General features: G+C 42.5%; 1 protein-coding gene across 1 annotated transcript in view; it reads left to right on the forward strand.

Annotated features, from left to right (window-relative positions):
* The window catches only part of LOC124795768 (beta-3 adrenergic receptor-like), a gene marked incomplete at its 5' end in the record, with an annotated part of 137,781 nt that extends 113,616 nt beyond the window's left edge, over positions 1 to 24,165 (forward strand). Inside the window, one exon of the mRNA XM_047259852.1 lies at positions 22,942 to 24,165. Within this exon, the coding sequence (XP_047115808.1) occupies positions 22,942 to 23,118 (177 nt within the window). The remainder of the gene's footprint in view (positions 1 to 22,941) is intronic.
* Positions 24,166 to 25,311: the final 1,146 nt, after the last annotated feature.

Below are 25,311 nucleotides of genomic sequence, written 5' to 3' on the forward strand. Positions count from 1 at the left end.
AACAGTTATTTTTCTCATTGCAGCACAAATACACTTTACATGTACTACATTGTGAATGTGGTCTCGACCGAATTTTATTTTTCGCACACATTTCGCATCGTCTTCTTTTACAACTGAACACTACAAAATGGTTTCCTCGGTTGCCAAGACGTACATCCTTCGGAACAGAAAAGTTATCCTTCCTTCTCTCTGGGAAAGTTATTTCATCTTTACCAGAGTTTCTCATTTTGAGATTTGGCACTTGCTGTTCATTCATTAGCCCTAGTGCCACAGCACGGCTGAATTCCAGCAGTGGCAGTGCCCCATGTAGATAACTGAAAATGACGTAAGCATTGACAGAAGCAATTTCTATTGCTCCCCAGAAGAGACGGTACCACCATTTCTTTGATCGCTTGTCAAGACCATTAAGTTGAATGTAATCTGTCTGCATGATCCACACCACCCATGTTTTTATTGTAATCACATACAATAACTGGACATGGTATAGTCATACTAGTTCCATCTTTCTGTTTTCTTGTCACTACGCTCTGTTCAATGCCATGGAAGTTTGACGCAAAATATACTACTTTATTTTCCTTCCATTGAAATACTGTTAGGTCTAAAGATGACTCTCTGTGATTTGATTTAGACATTTTTCTTTAGGTAAATTCCCTGGCAAACCTTTCCTGTTTGTTCTCATTGTTCCACAGGCAAATGTATTTACCGATTTCTGTGTGAGAAAAAGTGGACAGAACAACTAGTGAGAGGAAACGCATTGTTGCTACAATAAAGTGTTCGCACAACCTGACGGTACTAATAAGTCCGCTTTATATTTTCCACTTTATCTCATTCACTTGTAACGTAATGCTACAAATTATTATAAAAAAACAAAGAAGGTAAGTACGTACAATGGAAAACTCAACGGAAGTTTCAATAAATGCGCACAAATTCAGGCAACACCATGGAAACAAGCACATACGATCTTCTGTTTTCACAGCAGCGCGCGAAAAACAATTTCAAGCTCTGACCGCCAGAGAGGTCTATGTATTGCACAATAACATCTATGAAACAGTAGAGCAGAGTTACTGCTACGTACCGACAGGCTCTCAGATCACGAAACTGCACCACGAGAAAATAATTAGAGTCAAAACTTACTGGTACTTTTAAGTACCGTCAGGCAACAAAGGGTTAAACTATACGAGTATTTATTGTAAATGATTGAGTTTAACCTAATGTTATGACGTTTCTTTTATTTAGATATTGTTGTAATATATTATTTTTGTGTGGGTAAGTCGTCATGTTGAGTCGGATCATGTCCGCAGAGCTTAAGGACAATGAATATGTGTGGGGACAGTCTTCAGGAAATTGAGAACCAAACGGTAGTGGAACACTACGGGTGTGAAGTGGAATGTAGGACTTTTCGAGTGAAAAGCTCAAAGGAGCGAATTGAGACACTTTACGCCGAGTTCCTGAAGAAAACAGACCTGCTTGCAGTAATGTGTCTCATTCAGTTGCGTAAGTGGTTGATTCTGGACGGTGAACGGCCCCTATGATACTTTAACTTCTAAAGGGACTCTGTATTTCGAGAGGTCTGAATCTGCTCCAGAGTATGACTAACTTTTTGCCGCTTGATTACGGAACACAGAACAAACGCAAAATGAATTACTATTCTTTGTATCGCATGTTTTAATTTTTGAATCATCATGTTGATTTCTGAACTATTTTGAGCTGGCGAATTTCGTGAATTGTGATTACGAAATGGACTAAGTTTTCGCGTATCTTTCATGATCATTCACTTTTAGGATTTTCCTACCGTTCTCTCAAATAACTTTACTGCGTTTTATAAGAATTTTTACTGTCTGCTTTTTAGCTGAATGTCGTATGACCACTTCTCGTTTATTTGAGATGTCCTTTCTTGAACAAACAGTATTCGACGTAATCCTTTGTCGTCTATATCAATTACAGAAGTTAGAATTGATTCCTTATAATTAAATTACTCGTTTAGCTTTCGTTTTATATTTCTGTGTGTTTTCCTTACTCTCAATTCTTGCCAGTGAATAGACTATTTGACTACAGGATCACAGCTATAGGCTATTACGAGTGTTGCCAGAAAGCAATGCACCGCATATTTTTCTTCAACAATTCTTTATTGAACATAATGAGAATTGCACACACGAAAGAATGGTTTTTTATCCACACACCCTATTTTTTCATGTAATCTTCATCCCTTCAATGGCCTTCCCCCAATGCGAAGCAAGGACGTGTTGGCCCTGTGTTAGTGGCGGAGCCAATGCTTCACTGTGTGAATCACCTCCTCATAGTCCTCAAAGTGTCTTCCACGAATGGCATCCTTTAATGGCCCAAACAAGCGGAAGCTCGATGCAACATGTGAGGTACGACAGCCATGGATGGTCTCCCCGACAGCTGCAAATCGTGGTGCTCCGCCGATTCGCCTCTGATGACCTCAGCCTCCGCACCCAGCGATTAACTGTACTTCAGTCGACAGCAGATGCTCCATAGACTTTTCACAAGCGTTTGTGAATATTCCCCACAGTTTCTTTCTCTGCAGTGAAAAATTCAATGACGGCACGTAGCTTGTAACGTACATCACCTACAGATGCCATTTTGAAACTGTCCTGCAGTTCCGCTATCCGCCGGAAGTGACGGAAACTAGGCACGCTTACATTGGGGACTACAAATAATAAATGCGTAACGCTTCATATTCGTAGAATTGTTTTTGGCTGAAAAAGAAACATGCGGTTCATTACTTTCTGGGCAACCTCGTATTTGCAGCGAATGAACTGTGGGGCGTGTAAGGAGACATGCGCCGCTCTACCCTGAGACTGCATTGAGCTACTGTTTTTCAAACAGAGCAGTGCAGAGTCCAAGTATCTAAAGAGTGAGTAACCACAGGAAAAGATCCACTGGTTTGCTTGTATGGGATGCTGTTTAGGAAGAGCAACTACTCAGCAGCAGTAACCGTTACTTACCGTCGCACCCTTTTAGTCTTACGTGATATCTGTCCCACACAATGAGCAATATTCTAAGATAAAACACAGAAGTGATAATTAAGAAGTCCCCTTTCAAGCTGATTGCATATTCTCAGTATCCTGTCAAGCACTTGAAGTGTGCCACCCGTCTTTCCTTGCTACCAAGCTTATGTGTTCATTCTATTTCATATTCCTGCAGTTAGTGACATCCAAGTATTGGCACGAGTTGATTGATTCCAAATGTGAGTCACTACTCTTGTAGTCTTATGATAACAGATTTTTCGTTTTATGAAGCGTGCAAGTTTACCTTTCTGGTTGTTAAAAACAAGTTGACAATCTTTTTAACCCTTCAGAACCTTATCAAGATATGACTGGGTACTTGTGTAGCTTTTTCTGAGAATACTTCATTGTGAATAACTGTATCATCTACTAAATTCTGAGAATCTGTTCATAAATGTAGAAGATGAACAACAATGTTGCCATTCAGTTGACTGGTGTGCCCCTGGTATTGGTTCTTTCTATGGTTTAGAATGTATCGCTGGTGCGAAGCTCAGCTTACCCTTTTCTCACGTAATATCCGGCGAATTATGAATGAAGAGCAAAATGAATATTACTTGTTTCTAGATTTCCGAAAAGCGTTTGACACGGCGCCCCAATTTAGACTGTTACCTAAAGTACGAGTATATGGAATAGGTTCCTAGGTATGTGAGTGGCTCGAAGTCTTCTGAAGTAAAAGGAGCCAGTATGTTGTCCTCCAACCGAAGAATGTTCATCAGAGACAAGAGTCTCATCAGGAGTGCCCCAGGGAAGTGCTGTAGGACCACTATTATTTTCTATGTACATAAATGATCTGTCGTACTTGGTGGGCAGCAATCTGCAGTTGTTTGCTGACGATGCTATGGTGCACGGGAAGGTGTCGAAGTTTGGCAACTGTATAAGAATACAAGACGACTTCGACAAAATTTCCTGTTCGTATGATGAATGGCAGCTAGCTCAAAATGTAGAAAAATAAATTTGGAAGTTCAGGAATAACAAACCCGCACTGTTCGAATAACGCATTAGTAGTGTACTACTTGACACAGTAGCGAAGTTTGATTACATGAGCGTAACATTGCAAAAAGATATGAAATAGAACGAGCATATTAGGACTATGCTTGGAAAGACGAATCGTCGACTTCGGCTTATTGGGAGAATTTTAGGAAAGAATGGTTCATCTGTAAAGGAGACGGCACATAGGACACTATTGCGACGCATTCTTGAGTACTGCTCGTATGCTTGGGATCCATATGAGGTAGGATTATAGGGAGACATTGAAGCAGTTCAGAGGCGGGCTGCTAGATTTGTTACCGGTAGATTCGAACAACACGCAGGCATTACGGAGATGCTTCGAGAACTGAATTGCCAAAATCTGGAGGGAAGGCGGCTATGATATCGAAGAATACTATTGATGAAATATGGCGCACCGGCATTTGCAGCTGACCTTACAACGATCCTACTGCCACTAATATACATTTCGAGTAAGATAAGGAAAATTAGGGCTCTTACGGAGGCATATCGGTAGTTGTTTTCTTCCTTGCTCTATTTGCGAGTAGAACAAGAAAGGAAATTACTAGTGGTTGTTGAGGATACCGTCCGCCACGCACCGCACAGTGGTTTGCGGAGTACGTATTAGATGTTGATGCAAATTTAGATGTCTCTCTATCCAAGATAACATGTGATCCCTACAAGAGATGCTCAATCTAGTTAAAGCTTTGTTTGATACCTATGAAATCGTACTTTCGTTGATTGAGTCAGAGATGGTGCCGAGTTAAATACTCTTCCTTAGCCAAGTAATGCCGTGTCCAGCTGATAGTCTGGACCCGTGGTATTCACAACGTCATGCGAGGAAACTGGAAGTTGTGTTTGGCATGATGGATGTTTTCTTAATCCATGACGGTTGACAAAGCCGAAGCCAGGTAACCTTACAATCCGGGAAGAGATGCCAATGCTGCACCCACACTCCCCTCGGCCAATTTTTGTGCATTTTTTACGGTGTAGCTTCAGAATTTTTTTATGTTTTATGAAGTCAGTCTAATGAAGACAAGCAGTCATTCAGAAATATTACTTAAGTGAATTATTCGGATGAAAAATGTTACACAAGAGTTAAATGCATCATTGTAGTAAATAAACTACAAATCGAATAACTTTCTGACGTAATTTGAATGTAATCTCATCTCTATCTTAATGCTTTTGGTACTGTACATTAGTTTCGTGATTCTTAATAAAGAACAAATTTAATTTGCTGCTATCGACCGACGTGGCGCAATGGTCAGCGCACTGGACTAGCATTCGGGAGGACGACGGCTCGAAACCGCTTTCGGCCATCGGGATTTACGCTTTCTGTGATTTCCCTAGATCGCTCCAGGCAAATTCTGGGATGGCTCCTGTCAAAAGGCGCAGCCGACTTTCTTCTTCATCCTTCAGAAAGACCGCAGCTCTTGGTCTAGTGGCTAACGTTGCTGCCTCTGGATCACGAGTTTCCAGTTTCGATTTCCGGCCGGGTTGGGGATTTTCTCTGCCCGGGCACTGGGTGTTTGTGTTGTCCTGATCATTTCATCATCATCATCATCATCATCATCATCATCCTTATCCTCATAAGCATTATTCGTGACAGTGGCTAGACTGGATTGTGTAGAAATTGGACAGTGTAAAAATTGGGACTTTGTAGGCTCGCTGATGACCGCGCAGTTGAGCGACCCACAAACCAAACATCAACATCATCATCATCATCATCATCATCATCATCCTTCACTAATGTAAAGTTGTGCTCCGTCTCTAAAGATTTTATCGATGGACCTTTAAACACTAACCTTTCTTCCTTCTTCCTTATTCGTTTCTCATAAATTACAAATTGGTTCTAGAAGAAATGGTGTTATAATTAAAAACTGAGAAAAATCCATTTTCTGGAACTGTGTTTTTAGTATAATTTTTATTCGCGTTTCCATGCCTTGAGCGAAGAAAATTTACCGATCTTGTCATTGAAGTCAAGCTTTGCGTCTTCGCCGCTTCTGTCGATGGGATACCTGCAACTGAATCTGACAATCTGCTTTCGCATGTATATTAAATGGCTCCTAAGTTCAGATGTCCACGACAGGCTGATAAAACAAAACTGACAGTCTAGAAAGAGTGACTTGACACAAGAACTGTGTACGGCTACACGTTTAGCACTGTGTTTAGCAAAGAAACTTAAGACCTTCGATACTTTAGTGCAATTTGGAGTTTTATCGCGTACACAGTGCATGAGTAATGTCTACTTCCAGCAACCACAAGACACCAGGTGCTTCAGCAGTGTGGCCGATGACCAGTGATAGAACATATCTTTATTTACTTGTGAACAGGGTATAGTTGTTTATAGGCGAAACGACTAACAACTCCCGTAGTATTATTAATCAGCTGCAGAAGGCTTATTCCTGAATTCTTTTTTTTACTAACGCTGCACATCGTATCAACTGTCACTTGGAATCAGCAAAAGTAATGACTGTAGGTGCAAAAAAATTACACATTCTATCCACCTCTTTTGTGTGCTTTCTTCACTTCATGTCCCGCTCAAGTCCTCCTATGGTAGAGGTCAGAAAACCTACGTTCAAACAGCACAAAGTCCACTCCCTATAATTTTTAACTCAAGAGACCAAGGAAAAAGTTCAAATTACCCAGACTTCAAAATATAAGAATTTTTGTAAATATTACTCAGGGCAAACTTTTAAAGTTGAAAATTAAAACAGCGAAAAAAGTGGTCCAACTAAAACATTGATATTTCTTTAAGTACTACACGAATATGTAATAAAAATGGGGGGGGTTCCTTCTTAAAAGAACGCAGTTGATATCCGTTTGACCTATGGCAGCGCCATCTAGCGGGCCAACCATAGCACCATCTGGTTTCCCCCTTCAAGCTAGACAAGTTTTGTTCTTTGTAGTTTTTTCGTTTGACGCTTATTTCGGGAGATATTTGGCCCGGTCACGATCAATGGAGCACCCTGCATACTCTGCAGCAACGCTATCCAACGGAAAGATTTTTGTTGCCCTTTATTGTGGGAGACGCACAGAGAAAAAAATTAAAATGAACGAGAGTGTGATTGGAGGTAAATTACACATATCTATGACATACGTATGTACATTCACCTTTATTTTAATAACATGGGAATTAATACACACACATGTATACGTATGGTACAGACATAAACGATATGAAAAGTATACCAACGATAACGTTACACGTCGCTTTGAAAAGTAGTCCATGGTTTTCTTTTGAGACAGCAATTTCCATCTAGCATTGCCCAGTGAATTTTCGACGGTGATGAAAGCTGAGAAAAAATCATCACTCGTTTCCGTTCTGAGGGCGTAGGGGCATAGGGTGTGGATAGACGACCATGCCTCGCTCAATATGACTGGAGTTGGAGGTGGTTCTTCGTTACCTTCCTCGTCCTCATCCTGAAAAGCCAACAGTTTAGCATTGGTTAGAACACCCTGGACACCATTGTCATCATCAACATGAACAAAATCCTCAAAGATTATCTCATCACAGACCAGGATTTTTCCGTCAATATGAAACATTTTGTCCTCTACACTGACTTATCCACTTGAGCAAGAACTCCTCAAGAGGGAAATTTGCCCTGACCTGACCTTTTCCATCCAGTGTTAAAGACACTGTAGTTAACTGTTTTGCAACATCGATATACGAATTTAACTCTCCACGGATTCAATAACAGTTTCTAGACATTAAATGAAAGATACTAGTTCCTTCTAGCGCTCGGAGCGTTTCGAGTTTTCAAGAAACACGGATTGACTACAACACAATATGAGAGCGAACTGCAGACTGAGTAGGATATGGGTTGGAGGAACAAACGACTGGTGGTCTGAACCTGTACTGTGAATCACAAAAGACTTCACATTATACAGAATGGGGGAGCCCTGTTTCAAATTATAAAATGTTAGCGAGATGCCCTTACCACTACAATTTCAAATTACCGAACGACCGAAACCAATCTATTTATTTATATTTATGGAGTATTTTTCAAGGGACCGGGAAAAATTTCTAATTATTGAGCGTTTTAAATTATCGAATGTCATCCTGACGAGAGCCGATTGTATTTGTTACAGTGACTTCTGTGGCTTCAGCACTAAGGTACGCTGCTGAAGCATGGTTCCCAAGACTTCAAGACTTACTAAGTTTCAGCACTGAGGAGCACTGCTACATCATGATGCCTCATAATGTTGCTCTGAGTGGCCTGGAAACGCAAACTTACGTATATGGCATTTGTAGACTTAGAGTAAGGTTTTGATAATACTGACTGAAACACTCTCTTTGAAATTATGAAGGGAGTAGGGGTAAAATACGGAAATCTAAGGTTATTTACGACTTGTACAGAAAACAGACGGCAGTTATAAGAGTCGAGGGCCATGACAGGAAAGCAGTGGCCGAGAGGGGAGTGAGACAGGGTTGTTGCCGATCTTATTCAATCTGTACCTTGAACAAGCAGTAAAGGGAACCAAAGAAAAATTTTGGAGTAGGAAATGTTCAATAAGAAGAAATAAAAACTTAGATTTGCTGATGACATTGTGATTCTATAAGAGACAGCAAAGGGTTTGAAACAGCAGTTGACCGGAATGGACAGTGTCTTGAAAGGTGGATATAAAATGAACACCAACAAAATCAAAACAAAATCACCAGGTGGTGATGAGATAATTAGGTTAGGAAGCGAGATAAGTTTTGCTATTTCGGCAGCAAAATAACTGATGATGGCCAAAGCAAAGGGGATATGAAATGCAGTCTGTCGATGGAAAGGTGTAGAGGTCCTGAAGAACAGAAACTTTTAACCGAATGTTGGTTTTGGTGTTAGGAAGTCTTTTCTGTCAGTATTTTTCCGGAGTGTAGCCATGTATAGGCACGAAAGATGTACGATAGATCGCTTGCTTACCTGAACGGTAACGTCTTTGCCTACCATGCAGCGCGCCAGGGTTCGATTCCCGGCCGAGCTGGAGATTTTCTCCGCTCGTGGACTGGGTACTGTGTTGTCTTCATCACCATCTCACTATCACCGACGCGCAGGTCGCCCATGTGGCGTCACCTGAAATATGATTTTCACCCAGCATCCGAAATTCCCCAGATGAAGCCTCCCGGCCATCAATGCCACACGAAGATTTAATTTTCTTAGGGCGATAAACGGTATAAACAAGAACAGGACAGAAGCTTTTGCTATGTGGTACTACAGAAGAACGCTGAAGATTAAATGGGTAGATACAGAACTGAACTGGGGAGAAAAGAAACTGACCAGAAGAAGGAAGCGTTTTTTAGAACACATCAATAGATTATCAGTTTAGTACTGAAGGGATGTTTGAGGAATAAAAATCGTAGAAGCAGACCGAGAGAGAGAAGATAGTAAACAGATTCAGGAGGATATAAGTTAGTTATTCGGAGATGAAGTGGCTTGCACAGAATAGAGTAGCATGGAGAGTTGCAGCAAACCTGTATTTGGACTGAAGACCACAATAACAACGATATGTGGCCTCAAAGCCAGCTGTACCTGTAGCGGGAACGTTGGTTTACTTCAACCCGACGGGTCAGAATCTAAGAATCACTGATGGCTTTGATTGGTATTTAAAACCTTGTTTCCTGAAGAAAACCGTCTGTAGGTCGACGTAAAGCTAATTTTTATCGTCATCCCAAGGGTATCTTTTGTAGCAGTTCTCGAATGACAATTCTGGGACATTATGTTCGTGTCTTCGGGCCAACTTCACCGTGAAGGTGTATCCATGCTCGCGAAGGCGCTAAAATTCCTACTAAGGTTTGACCTCTAAGGGAAATAAAAAGTAGATTTTAAATGAAAGTAGGTAATGATTCACAAAATAAAAAAAAAATGAAAAAGTAATGAAATGTTTTGTGAAATGATTTGCATAACAGTAAGATATAAAATAAGAAAACATTTGACGTACCTTTAATGATACTCGTAACGGTGTACAGTAGGTGAGATGCTCATAGATTAGAGACGTAAGGAGACCACTGAGTGAAATTACACCAAATATTCTCTAGTAACATTTAAATTTCTAAGATTCTAAGCTGAAACTGAACTTTAAATTCTCAGTGTCCTCACTTGACTCTCTGTGTATGATTTCGAGCATAATTCAAAAGCGTGTTAAATATTTCCCTATATAATTTATTACTTTGAGATAATTAATTTAACAAAACATTATGCTCTTTTCTTCCAAAATTTCCTTTTATTTCCACGTTTTGCTCAGAAAACGTGACATATAATAAATTGACGAAAAAAATTGGAAACTTCAGAAGGGGTTGTGCAACGTAAACGAAAGTTGGTATAAGATGCATCAGACTGGCGCTAGTAGCGTCACTATGAAGATGCAAATGAGGTTCGCTTTAAAGACAGGCTGGAATCATTGTGAATGTTAGTTATCTTTGAAATTGGACGTGGTGAGTTGATTCCAATCAAGAATGCCATTATGAACACCTCACTCAGTTTGAATGAGGTGGTATAATACTACTGCAAGTGGTTGGATGTTGCTTCTTCGCTGCAGAAAGAAATAGCGGGGATGTAGCCACTGTGGATGATTGATGGCAGTGGTGATCACGAGAGTGTACGGTCACAAGAAGACCGGGCTCCTGACGGCCATCTGATGCTACCGAAAGGGGAGATCATCGTGTACGGCGTATGGCTCTGCCACGTTTTACTGCATGTGCAGCATCAGTTTCAGCAGTAGTTGGCACCGCAGTGACGCAACGAACTGTTACAAACTGGTTACTTCAAGGACAGCTTCGAGCCAGTCACCCAGACGCGTGCCTTTCACTGAACCCAAACCACCATTAGTTGCGACTTTGGTACTGTCAAGAGACAGCTCATTAGAGGGGGGGGGGGGGGGGGTGGAGGTCTGTTGTGTTTTCTGATGAAAGCTGGTTCTGCCTCGGCACCATTGGTGGCCGTGTTGGTTGGAAGGAGACCAGTTGAGGGCCTGCAAAGAAACCCTCTGCGTGCTAGCCACATTGGACCTACGTCTGAAGTTATGGTCTGGATGCCATTTCGTATAACAGCAAGAGCACTCTCACGGGTGTCACACTCATCCTGACACCAAATTTGTGCGTCAGCTTCGTGATTCGAGCTGTTCTGCTGCCGTTTATGAACAGCATTCCAGGGGGTGTTTTCCGTCAGGATAACGTTCGCCCACATACCGTTTCTGTAACCCAATCTGCTCTGTAGAGTGTTGAGATGTTGTCCGGACCTGCTCGATCAACAGATCTGCCCCCAATCGAGCTTGTATGGGTCATCATCGGAGAACTCCAGCGTCATCCACAAACGGTTTAACCGTCCCTGTATTGACTGACGAAGTGCAACAGGCATAGACCTCCATCTCACAAACTGACATCCGACACCTGTACAACACAATGGATGAACGTTTACATGCATACATTCAACATTATGGCGGTTATACTGTTTATGAATATATCAGTATTTCACATTTCCAATGAATTATCTCGCACTTAGATTAACCTTAATCACTTACATATTTTACGTAGAGAAATTTGTTCCCGAAAATCCATTACTCAACTTTAATAATTTATTGATGTTGCGATTTCTTTTCCGTCTGTGGACCCTACTTATCGATGTCTGTCCTATTATTAGTAAGAACATCAGATCAAGAGAAAGCAAAAAAAATTGAAATTCATGCTACGATTTTTAATTTTTTTACACTTCATGTACATAGTGTTGGTGAAATACTTCGTTTTCCTTCGAATCACTAATTATTCTTCTCTTAATTACTCTGTTAACCTACAAGTGTTATTATTATTAAAAATGTTATTGTGCAAAGCTGGACCTTACACTAGTCCCTTTGATACTCAGTTGTCCATTGACCAATCTTTGTCTAGCTGAGAAAATTCGGACCTAAACCGACTGAACCCAATGTATAATTTTCCTTTCAAAATTCAGACAAAAACTCACTCTGAATTTTCCTTCGAATCACAAATTAAGTTTCGTTAATTACCTTCATTACCTTCAATCAATTGAGTATTTCTTTTGCGAATGTGGACCTCATGATGTTGAAATCGGTACCTCACTTGTTCATTTATCACTATCCGTCAGGCTGTGAAAATTCTTTCAAAAATCCATTGTGTAATTTCTAGGGAGACTTGTCTTCCCTCCGCTGAAACATTTTCCCAAGAATCGTGGAACAATACTTCACTAACAAGGTATCATCATTTACTGTTCATAATCTCTTCGTTCTCCTCGCATCACACTTGAAAATGATATGCAGATGTGGACGCTGATTATTTAGTGAAGTTTCTGAATTAATTTTTGGCCCCAAGTGCTTCAAATTATTTAATATACGTCATGACAAAGTTTTATTGCTATCCTGTAAGGTGTACCAGTATGGACGATTACGAGCAATATATTTAGGATTTTAGGTTAGGGCTGTCTTTATGTAACTGAATAAAAGCTATGTTTATTTAATGAGACGCCCCTCCACTTACTTTCCTTTACAACATTATTAAGTTTAGACCTTTACAGCAGGCTATTATCAGTTGTATCTGAAACTGCCAGATATTAATACATAAGATAATGGGCATATAGTCATTTTTTATTACTATGGGAGACGAGACAGAATGCTTACATTTGTACGGGATAAGTGCAGAAATAATAAATAGCTTAACGTTATGCTCCAGAGAAACAACGTCAAATGATAAATATAATAGAATTCAGGTGGATATAAGGAAGATTTACTCCCACTGACATGAGAAAAATAAGCATGTTGTAATTATAAAACTTTTACAGTCCGATACTTTACAACTGTTAAATGGTTTAGTTTGAAAAGAGTTTTCTGATAATCTTCAAAATCGTAGTATTTTTCACGTAAAATCCTAAAAAGCATACGTTAATGCAGCAAAGTCCAATAGATTTAAAATGCTGCCCCCAGTGACGTCCTTAGGAAATGAGAGTGTCGTAATATTTTTAAAAATAAAAACTAAAAGTAATTATTTTGAATTAATAAAAGTGTAAAATTATTACAATGGACGAGGTGTGCGACATCTAACGAATAAAATAAGCACAATTGGGTGTTGCTGAAGGCTCTGGCGTAGCATGGACGCATCGTCAATTGCTTGCAAAAGTATCTTTGCTGACAACTAGCTACAGCTTATTAAGTGTATTTTCCTTGGCCTCTTTCTATTTCTTCATAAATGTCCACAAAGTAGACTTTTGTCATTGTATGGAGGATTACAAGATTATTTTCAATACTGTGCACTTTGTCACTATTTTGTTTTTTGAACTGAATGTGTTTATTATTACGACACGCCCATTGTCTCATTGGGCGCTAAAAGTTTTTAAATTCACGTGACATGTAGTATTTTTATAATTTGACGTTACTACTCCACAGCATGACCTAAGTTGTATTTTATACTTGCATAAGCATTGTGTCTCGTCTGCTATTATAAAAACAGAAAATATCTGTATTCTCTCCACATTACGTATGTGAACTTAATAATGTTCTAAAAACTAACTGGAGTGGTGTTTCATTAACTGAACAACAGTTGCGGTATCAACAGCTTCATCCAGACATGAAGAAACTAATACTGTTTCCATAGCCACAAATGTTTCCCCGCGGTTTATTACGGCGTCATCAGTGAGCAGCAATACTCGTAAGTTTGCATTCGAATGCAGCACCTTTCAACTCTATTAGTGTTTGTTATTGCACACGTGAATTACAAATAGTTCTGAAACAACCAGCGTTTGATCATTATGTGTTTTGTTATTTTCTATGTATGTTGATATTACTGTATACACTGATCAGGCAGAACATTGTGATCACAGACCTAGTCTCGTTATAAACATGTACAGGCGTTACCTAGCGAAGAATGATTGCTAGTCAGACACACTCACGGTGCATATAGTATCAGTTAGCCTGCTGCCCGTGTGTACAATGGAGAATACGCTAGATCTATCCGAGTTTGATCGAGAGCAGATTGTGACTGTCCCGCTACGGTCGCAGGTGCGAATCCTGCCTCGGGCATGGATGTGTGTGATGTCCTTAGGTTAGTTAGGTTTAATTAGTTCTAAGTTCTAGGCAACTGATGACCTCAGAAGTTAAGTCGCGTAGTGCTCAAAGCCATTTGAAGCCATTTGTGACGGTCCAGATGCTCGTAAAGAGCATTTCGGAAACTGCACAACTTGTGTGTTCGAGGAGTCCTGTAGTGCCTTCAACACGTGGTGAAACCACATCCAGACGTCGTGGGGTTGAGCGTTCGTCCCTCATTACAGATGTCGGACGTCGTAGGCTGTGCAGACTGGTAAAACAGGACAGGCGGCGAACTGTGGCGGAACTAACATCAGACTTCGATTCTGGGCAGAGTACAAGAGCGTCTTAATACACAGTGCACCGAACACTCCTAACGATGGACCTCCGCAGACGACTACCCACGCGTGTGCCAATGTTAACATCACGACGTCGGAAACTACGACTGAAATGGGCACGTGACCATCGGCACTGTACGTTGGCGCAGTGGCAGAGCATTGCATGCTCTGATGAATCCCGATACCCTCTTTATCATGTCGATGGGAGGGCGCAAATCCGTCTTCTTATATGGGGACAGCACCTTCACACTCGTACTGCGGGACGGAGACAAGCTGGATGCAGCTCCATTATGCTCTGGGGAACATTCTCATGGGCATCCATGGGTCATCCATGACGGCCAAGGGGTATTGTACACTCGTTGCATACCACGTACTTCAATTCATGATCACATTTCCCGACGGCAGTGGCAGTTTTCAACAAGATAATGCACCATCTCACAAGGCCAGGGGTGTGGTGGAGTGGTTTGAGGAATACAGTGACGAATTCCTATTGATGTACAGCCCCCCCCCCCCCCAACTCGACAGATCTGAACCCGACCGAACACATCTGGGATGTGAACGAACGTGGCGTCAAAGATCATCACTCCATTCCCCGGAATTTATGGGAATTAGGAGACTTGTGTGTACAGATGTGGTGCCAACTCCCTCCAGTGGCATACCAAGGCCTCCTTGCCTCCATGACACGATGCGTCGCCGTAGTTATCCGTCGAAAGGTGAACATACCGGCTATTACGTAGGTGGTCATAATGTCCTGGCTGATCAGCCTATGTGCTATAATTGTACTGCTGGAGAAGCTAGTGTTCTACCTGTAACATTACAAACCAATTTCAGCGCAGGATGCATACTGCAGAAACAGTCTTCCACCATGTTAACGTGTTTAGTGTTACGTAGTGTTCACAAGTGTAGAATGTATTTTGAGAAGTCTATGGACAATAGTTACATACGTGAGTGTGCGAGCGAGCACACGAGGGCGCGCGCGCGCGCACGAATGTGTGCGTGTGTGTTACTGTAGGCGGTTTATTGGTGAGTTGCAGTTGATACGTATTTGTTCACTATTACCTAATGTTCTGTATTTGTGAGGCAATAACTATATTGTCTTAAATTTTCTGCAAATGTGGAGTAATTACGTCATTCTTCTAAGATACGTTCTTTTATCTTGTACCATTATTGGTGCATTTCCTTCCACCATGCACGGCACTGCAGCTTTGGCATTTGAAACCATGGATGTCTGATTCTTGGATTTATTCTGTAGTGATTTTGTTTAAAGGCTATTTATTGTTTTAATTATATTACAGGCCACCGATCTAGGCTTCATAAATTGTGACGAAACGCGTTTGGTAAAACAAATAATGTCATTATTCAGTTGCACTGAGATTGATGGTTTGATGCCAGAAATCATTGTTATAATACGAGGGTCGTTCCGAAAGTAAGTTTCGTCTATGTTTTTCACCCGTAAATTTTATTGCTGAATAAAAGTACACGATAGCACCATCAACAACACACTTTGCATTATTTTCGACCTAGTCTTCACCGACATCCAGACATGTGTAGTAGCGTGCGATCAGTTTGAAGAAACAATTCTGGTAAAATTCGGTATCCTGCGATACAAGCAGCTGTGATCTAGGCTGATTCTCATCCTTGCACTCTTTTAATGGGGGGGGGGGGGGGGGGTAAGATTTCCCCCAGACAGTTTTCCGTAACCCAACAAAACACGGAGCATGTGATGAGCCGGAGCACAGTCAATACGGAGTTAAGACTCCACGTCTCACACCATTATGCACGTGCTTGCTGTCAGCATGTCCTGTACCCTAACAATGTTGTTTCCGTTTGTGGACGTGGAGGGACGCCAACTTAACCTGCATCCTCCACACTCTGCTTTCCTTCTCTGAGCATGCAGCACCAGCGACATTCGTTTGGCTAGACGTGCCCTCTTCACTATACACTATCCGTAGGCGTTCGTGGATGACGAACACACAAGCCCATTTATGCCGGATGACAGCAAGCACGTCGCCAGTACTCGCACGTCTCACAAAGTGATGTGTACTCGAATAACCTCGGGCACGAGGCAGTTGCTACTCTCTATTCTTAGGCACTCTGTTCATGAGTCATTCCTTCTTCCTTGCCACCCCTTCCGTCGTTGAACGAGCAAGTGCGTGGATTCACGTCTGGACTGTTGATAATTTTTAAAATACGGAGAACCGGATATGTCGATATTTAAAAAAAGTCATTATCGGCTGCAGATATACTGAAAAAGTATGGATATATCGTTGTACTGACGGAAAAATTATCGATGTAGCGGTCTATAAAATATTAGATGCACGTTGTAAATATATAGGATTTAGAGCTGTATATTTAAGTATTGATTTATTATTAGGTAATCTGTACTTCAACAAGTTAGCAGCCTGCCCATCCCTCTTAGAGAAAGAACTGAAAGGAAAATGATTCACGTTCACGTTTGGCGATGACCACTTTGTTGACAATCGTAACTGCACGTAAGTGCGACAATAAAAGGTATCCTATGGTCCGTCTTTGAGTTTCGTCACATACCGGATTTTTCTGGAACTCTTTATGTCGACTTCCCTGTTTTCTCGTTTCTGCTAACGCCAGCGACCTTGCAGCTGTAGTGTCAAAATTGTGTGATGAAGCTAAACGCTACAGTTTCTGTTGGTAGCGCCAAGTGCCAGTCACATCAGCATTTCCGCTCACACGTATCCACCCACGGCAAAGACCAGTCTTGTCATTTTGAAGACTGCCGATGTGAAGAAGTAGCACACCAGTTACGTTCAAAATTGTTTTTAACGCAACTGGTGTGCTATTTCTTCACATCAGAAATGTCGGTTTTTCACTCAACTCCTCCCTGACGCAATCGGACTTCGTCTTTTATGCCTCATGTACTTGGTTTATACAGTCAAGGAGAAAGATTGAAAATGATGAGAGCTGAAAAGGTAGTAAGACTCCTTCACACAGTGAAAGTAAAATTATGTTCTACTACAATTGGAAAAGAACAACTTCATATACAGAGGAGTCCTAAAAATGTATCCACTGTTTAAAAGTCCATAACTTGCAATCTAATTGACGAATTTGTCTCATTTTTTTTAAAGTGTATCGTAATGTCAAACTTAAAGACATAATTGTAGGTGTTCGAAATGGTCACCATTAACATCCACACACAAAACGATGCCACCGAACTGCAGCACGAACTACTGACTGCAACGTGTTCACTTGGATATTTGCACATGAATGTACAATGGATTCTCGAAGTACATCCAATGTGCGTGGCTTTTGTCGATAAACGATGTCCTTTAGTGTTCCCCACAGTTAAAGTCCAGAGGAGTAAGGTCTGGGGAACGTGGTGGATACTCCACAGCACCTCTACGGCCTATACATCTTTCTGGTAGATTTTCGCCGAGATAAGCCCTAACACGATTTTGGTAGTGGGCTGGTGCACCATCTTGTTGAAAGTAAACTCTTCCGTTTCCATACAAGTCTCAGATGGCAGGTAAAATGGATGTCTGAAGCTCCTGAAGGTACACCTCAACGGTAACTGTGCCGGTGGTAGATGGATAGGCCGTAGAGGTGCTGTGGAGTATCTACATCTGCATCTACATTGATACTCCGCAAGCCACCCAACGGTGTGTGGCAGAGGGCACTTTACGTGCCACTGTCATTACCTCCCTTTCCTGTTCCAGTCGCGTATGGTTCGCGGGAAGAACGACTGTCTGAAAGCCTCCGTGCGCGCTCTAATCTCTCTAATTTTACATTCGTGATCTCCTCGGGAGGTATAAGTAGGGGGAAGCAATATATTCGATACCTCATCCAGAAACGCACCCTCTCGAAACCTGGCGAGCAAGTTACACCGCGATGCAGAGCGCCTCTCTTGCAGAGTCTGCCACTTGAGTTTATTAAACATCTCCGTAACGCTATCACGGTTACCAAATAACCCGGTAACGAAACGCGCCGCTCTTCTTTGGATCTTCTCTATCTCTTCCGTCAACCCGACCTGGCACGGATCCCACACTGACGAGCAATACTCAAGTATAGGTCGAACGAGTGTTTTGTAAGCCACCTCCTTTGTTGATGGACTACATTTTCTAAGCACTCTCCCAATGAATCTCAACCTGGTACCCGCCTTACCAACAATTAATTTTATATGATCATTCCACTTCAAATCGTTCCGCACGCATACTCCCAGATATTTTACAGACGTAACTGCTACCAGTGTTTGTTCCGCTATCATATAATCATACAATAAAGGATCCTTCTTTCTATGTATTCGCAATACATTACACTTGTCTATGTTAAGGGTCAGTTGCCACTCCCTGCACCAAGTGCCTATCCGCTGCAGATCTTCCTGCATTTCGCTACAAGTTTCTAATGCTGCAACTTCTCTGTATACTACAGCATCATCCGCGAAAAGCCGCATGGAACTTCCGACACTATCTACTAAGTCATTTATATATATTGTGAAAAGCAATGGTCCCATAACACTCCCCTGTGGCACGCCAGAGGTTACTTTAACGTCTGTAGACGTCTCTCCATTGATAACAACATGCTGTGTTCTGTTTGCTAAAAACTCTTCAATCCAGCCACACAGCTGGTCTGATATTCCGTAGGCTCTTACTTTGTTTATCAGGCGACAGTGCGGAACTGTATCGAACGCCTTCCGGAAGTCAAGAAAAATAGCATCTACCTGGGAGCCTGTATCTAATATTTTCTGGGTCTCATGAACAAATAAAGCGAGTTGGGTCTCACATGATCGATGTTTCCGGAATCCATGTTGATTCCTACATAGTAGATTCTGGGTTTCCAAAAACCCTCCGTTCCTCTAGAGACTTGCGGTACACGGCTGTTAGAAGGGGGGCAAGTTCTTTCGCGTACTCTGTGTAGAATCGAATTGGTATCCCGTCAGGTCCAGTGGACTTTCCTCTATTGAGTGATTCCAGTTGCTTTTCTATTCCTTGGACACTTATTTCGATGTCAGCCATTTTTTCGTTTGTGCGAGGATTTAGAGAAGGAACTGCAGTGCGGTCTTCCTATGTGAAACAGCTTTGGAAAAAGGTGTTTAGTATTTCAGCTTTACGCGTGTCATCCTCTGTTTCAATGCCATCATCATCCCGTAGTGTCTGCATATGCTGTTTCGAGCTACTTACTGATTTAACGTAAGACCAGAACTTCCTAGGATTTTCTGTCAAGTCGGTACATAGAATTTTACTTTCGAATTCAATGAACGCTTCACGCATAGCCCTACTTACGCTAACTTTGACATCGTTTAGCTTCTGTTTGTCTGAGAGGTTTTGGCTGCGTTTAAACTTGGAGTGGAGCTCTCTTTGCTTTCGCAGTAGTTTCCTAACTTTGTTGTTGTACCATGGTGGGTTTTTCCCGTCCCTCACAGTTTTACTCGGCACGTACCTGTCTAAAACGCATTTTACGATTGCCTTGAACTTTTTCCATAAACACTCAACATTGTCAGTGTCGGAACAGAAATTTTCGTTTTGATCTGTTAGGTAGTCTGAAATCTGCCTTCTATTACTCTTGCTAAACAGATAAACCTTCCTCCCTTTTTTTATATTCCTATTAACTTCCATATTCAGGGATGCTGCAACGGCCTTATGATCACTGATTCCCTGTTCTGTACATACAGAGTCGAAAAGTTCGGGTCTGTTTGTTATCAGTAGGTCCAAGATGTTATCTCCACGAGTCGGTTCTCTGTTTAATTGCTCGAGGTAATTTTCGGATAGTGCACTCAGTATAATGTCACTCGATGCTCTGTCCCTACCACCCGTCCTAAACATCTGAGTGTCCCAGTCTATATCTGGTAAATTGAAATCTCCACCTAAGACTATAACATGCTGAGAAAATTTATGTGAAATGTATTCCAAATTTTCTCTCAGTTGTTCTGCCACTAATGCTGCTGAGTCGGGAGGTCGGTAAAAGGAGCCAATTATTAACCTAGTTCGGTTGTTGAGTGTAACCTCCACCCATAATAATTCACAGGAACTATCCACTTCTACTTCACTACAGGATAAACTACTACTAACAGCGACGAACACTCCACCACCGGTTGCGTGCAATCTATCCTTTCTAAACACCGTCTGTACCTTTGTAAAAATTTCGGAAGAATTTATCTCTGGCTTAAGCCAGCTTTCTGTACCTATAACGATTTCAGCTTCGGTGCTTTCTATCAGCGCTTGAAGTTCCGGTACTTTACCAACGCAGCTTCGACAGTTGACAATTACAATACCGATTGCTGCTTGGTCCCCGCATGTCCTGACTTTGCCCCGCACCCGTTGAGGCTGTTGCCCTTTCTGTAGTTGCCCAAGGCCATCTAACCAAAAAAACCGCCCAGCCCACGCCACACAACCCCTGCTACCCGTGTAGCCGCTTGTTGCGTGTAGTGGACTCCTGACCTATCCAGCGGAACCCGAAACCCCACCACCCTATGGCGCAAGTCGAGGAATCTGCAGCCCACATGGTCGCAGAACCGTCTCAGCCTCTGATTCAGACCCTCCACTCGGCTCTGTACCAAAGGTCCGCAGTCAGTCCTGTCGACGATGCTGCAGATGGTGAGCTCTGCTTTCATCCCGCTAGCGAGACTGGCAGTCTTCACCAAATCAGATAGCCGCCGGAAGCCAGAGACGATTTCCTCCGATCCATAGCGACACACATCATTGGTGCCGACATGAGCGACCACCTGCAGATGGGTGCACCCTGTACCCTTCATGGCATCCAGAAGGACCCTTTCCACATCTGGAATGACTCCCTCCGGTATGCACACGGAGTGCACATTGGTTTTCTTCCCCTCTCTTGCTGCCATTTCCCTAAGGGGCCCCATTACGCGCCTGACGTTGGAGCTCCCAACTACCAGTAAGCCCACCCTCTGCAACTGCCCGGATCTTGCAGACTGAGGGGCAACCTCTGGAACAGGACAAGCAGCCATGTCAGGCCGAAGATCAGTATCAGCCTGAGACAGAGCCTGAAACCGGTTCGTCAGACAAACTGGAGAGGCTTTCCGTTCAGCCCTCCGGAATGTCTTTCGCCCCCTGCCACACCTTGAAACGACCTCCCACTCTACCACAGGTGAGGGATCAGCCTCAATGCGGGCAGTATCCCGGGCAACCACAGTCGTAGTCCGATCAGGGGATGCGTGGGACGAGCTGGCCGTCCCCGACAAACCCCCATACGGACCCCCACAGTGATGCCCATTGGCAACAGCCTCAAGCTGTGTGACCGAAGCCAACACTGCCTGAAGCTGGGAGCGAAGGGATGCCAACTCAGCCTGCATCCGAACACAGAAGTTGCAGTCCCTATCCATGCTAAAAACTGTTTTACAAAGAACGTCTGAACTAATCTACAGAGAGCGCAAACAAATCGACAAAATTTAAACGGTTATTAAAATACAAGATTGCCTAGTAAATGCAGTAATGCTGCTACTTGCGCACTGCTGACGCTGCTCGGCGGCGGAAGGAGACTAAGCGAAATTTCACTATTCAGGTACTAAAACGCGATGCTACACTCTCAAATACTATAATACGCCCGAAATTTATGAATTAAACAATGCAAGTACCAAAAACACGCAAAGAAATTAAGAATTAAACTATGTAACAAATGAGTGAGCTGGGTGTATACGACTTGCTGCTCAGCTGCTTATCCAACGGCAGCAGGGAGCATACTGACTGACCAACCGACACTGGCAGTTCAAAACAAAAACAGTAGACAAACGACTACGCGAATTTACACTATTCAGGTACTAAAACGCGATGCTACAACTCTCAAATACTATAATACGTCCGAAATTTATGAATTAAACAATGCAAGTACCAAAAACACGCAAAGAAATTAAGAATTAAACTATGTAACAAACGAGTGAGCTAAGAGTATACGACTTGCTGCTCAGCTGCTTATCCAACGGCGGCAGGGAGCACACTCCACCACGTTCCCCAGACCTTACTCCTCTGGAATTTTACCTGTGGGGAACACTAAAGGACGGCGTTTATCGACAAAAGCCACACACATTGGATGAACTTCGAGAACCCATAGTACATTCATGTGCAAATATCCAACTGAACACGTTGCAGTCAGTAGTTTGTGCTGCAGTTCAGAGGCATCGTTCGTGTGTGGATGTTAATGGTGAACATTTCGAACACCTACAATTATGTCTTTAAGTTGGACATTACGATACACTTTCACCAAAAATGAGACAAATTCGTCAATTAGATTGCAAGTTAAGGACTTTGAAACAGTGGATACATTTGTTTGGACCCCTCTGTACTTACCGAATATTGTGAAAATATATAACATAAAATAATAAATATCGGCACTCGATATTGTCATTTTGGTATCAATATATCATTACATCGGGGGAAAGGTGTCCCCGACACATTTTTTTGAAAAATTCAATGTGTGGACATATCGCTATTTTGTCAACAGCCCTAATTCATATGGCGTTTATTTGCGTCACCTGGTGAACCATCTTCTCTTTCAAAAAACAATGACAAAACTTACTTTCGGAACGTCCCTCATAATAATAGCGATATTAAAGGTTCGTACAGTGTTCCAGAACCTGCGCAGCTGTCGCGTTGCAGGTGGCGATGCAGCGAATGTCGTGGAGCTGCCGCGCTGCCTGCTGGTCCGCGGAGGCGCCGCCCCCGGCGCGGCCCACGGTGGCCGTCACCGCCGCCTCCAACGGCAGCCAGCTGCACGACGGCCTCTCGCTGCACCGCCCCACGCTGTCTCCGCGGCCCTTCACCACCACCCTGTGAGGGCAGCCGCCTTCCGAGCCGACACATCTCTGCGTGTGAGCGACACCGGGTGTGTACCCGATCTCGCCGCCCACCTGCCTTCTTTTCAGAAACGGTTGGCTTCCACAAACCAACGTGACTTGTGTGGTCGTTACTAAGTGCCACTATGATGTCGACAGTATTTAAACTCCACTACGTAGCTGAAGCACGGAACACACCCTCGTTTAGGGATCTGTCGCTGAATCATTTGTCGCCAGTACAGTTTAAGTTGGCGGACCTACTCCCTAGCCCTGAATCGATAGAAGCGGGTGGACGTTAGTCATTTGATTTTGGCTGCAGCCCAGCTTTACTTGTTGACAATGGTGTGTGTTGTTGGTTGCTGTGCTATACCACATAGTAACGCTTATACAGACCGGAAACTCGGCTGCAGGTCATGCTCCAAAATTTATTGTGGTGGCACGAAGTCTACCATATTGAAACTGAATAAGTAGCTGCAGCTGCGACTGAAGCTATAGGCAAATGGAAAAGTTTTGTTTATTTTATTAGTTGTGCGTTTTAGTTGCTGGGATTGCCTCAAAGTAAAAAGTTATTTGTGCTCTTTAAGTTAGAAATAGATCATGAGCGGCAGTAAGAGGAAAGAACATACAAGAAAGAAACAATCGGCTCTCACAAAACGACTGATGGAAGTACACGAGCCGGCCGCGGTGGCCGAGTGGTTTTAGGCGCTTCAGTCTCGAACCGCGCGATCGCTACGGTCGCAGGTTCGAATCCTGCCTCGGGCATGGATGTGTGTGATGTCCTGAGGCTAGTTAGGTTTAAGTAGTTCGAAGTTCTAGGGGATTGATGACCTTAGAAGTTAAGTCGCATAGTGCTCAGAGCCATTTGAACCAATCATCAAGACATTCCGCAACAACTGAAAGATAAAGGAAAACCTGAAACACATCTCATATTTTGGACAAGGCTGGAAAAACGTATCATCATGACACTAATCAGTTGTCATTTGTTAAGCAATATAATTCATTTTACATAATATGTTAGTCTGAACCTGTAGGCCTGGGCCTAATTCAAAACATTTGTATAAATTAATTTTTAATGTAGTCTACTGTCTTCAATTAAAGTATTACCTACGTTAATTGGAAATACATTCACTGGCCGCAAATATGTTGGCATCAGCTATGTTACATATGGATATACTACCTATTTGTGATATACGAATATCTAGGCTGGTGAGACGGACCCGGATTTGAACCCGGATTTCCCTCTTATAGCGAGCGGTCACTTTAACCACTTTTTTTCTTTTTTTTTTAAAAAAAAAGTTGTACTTACCAACGACACTTGTTTCCTACGAAAAAAATGAATCTCAGCTATTCAGGCAACGGCGCCTATCTATTTCCATCTCTAAGCAACTAACCTATTATTGAAACGGGGTGGGACAGGAAGAAAGTAGCGGGAGACAGCACACAGAGGAGCGATGAAAATGAATGTAGTTTTGTAGGGGCTGTTTTATAGCGTTATTTCTCTTTTTGTATTTCTTTACTTTATTTCATTTTTTAATTTTATTTTGTTTACCAGAATTCCAGGAGTGATTCACGCCTCCGGAAATTTTAAAGGAGATTCCGTTTGTAGTTCGTTCAGAGCATCATGCCAGCAAAATAAGCACCAGAATCTCATCGCTTGGTTATTCCAGGTGGAAGGCGGGTCATGAAAGGCGCTCCATAGAAAATCTGTAAGGAAGTGCTTGTATCTGGGGATGCGAACGAGTGTACAGTGTCGATCACTAAGGTACGTCCAGTAACCCAGTTCCGACTTCTCGTCGAGGTCAAAAAGACCTGTAATATATTGATTATTCCTTGCTATTGTAGTGTTATCTTGAAGCTGTGAGAAAGGAGGACAGTCGCTACAAGGCGCGGAAGCAGAGACGATGCTGAGGGCAGACGAAACTAGGAGGGATATCGTTACATGAAGTAAACCATAAGAGGAGAACCTTGCGAAAATGCAGACGCCCCCAGACGTGGTCCAAAGGAATTAGCATGTAACTTCATGTGTCGTCTAGACGCTGTGGTGGGCTGCCACCATAGAACTTTGTAACCAACAGGCACGTAGTAGTGTATAAAGCCAGTTTGATACCAGCCCTGAGAACAGCAACGTCAGTAGGCACACAAGGGTTAGAAAGAGAGTTACAACGCCAAAAACTGTTGACCTAGCAGTCCCTAG

This window comes from Schistocerca piceifrons, chromosome 4, assembly GCF_021461385.2.
Source record: "Schistocerca piceifrons isolate TAMUIC-IGC-003096 chromosome 4, iqSchPice1.1, whole genome shotgun sequence".
In the NCBI taxonomy this organism is placed as follows: Eukaryota; Metazoa; Arthropoda; class Insecta; order Orthoptera; family Acrididae; genus Schistocerca; species Schistocerca piceifrons.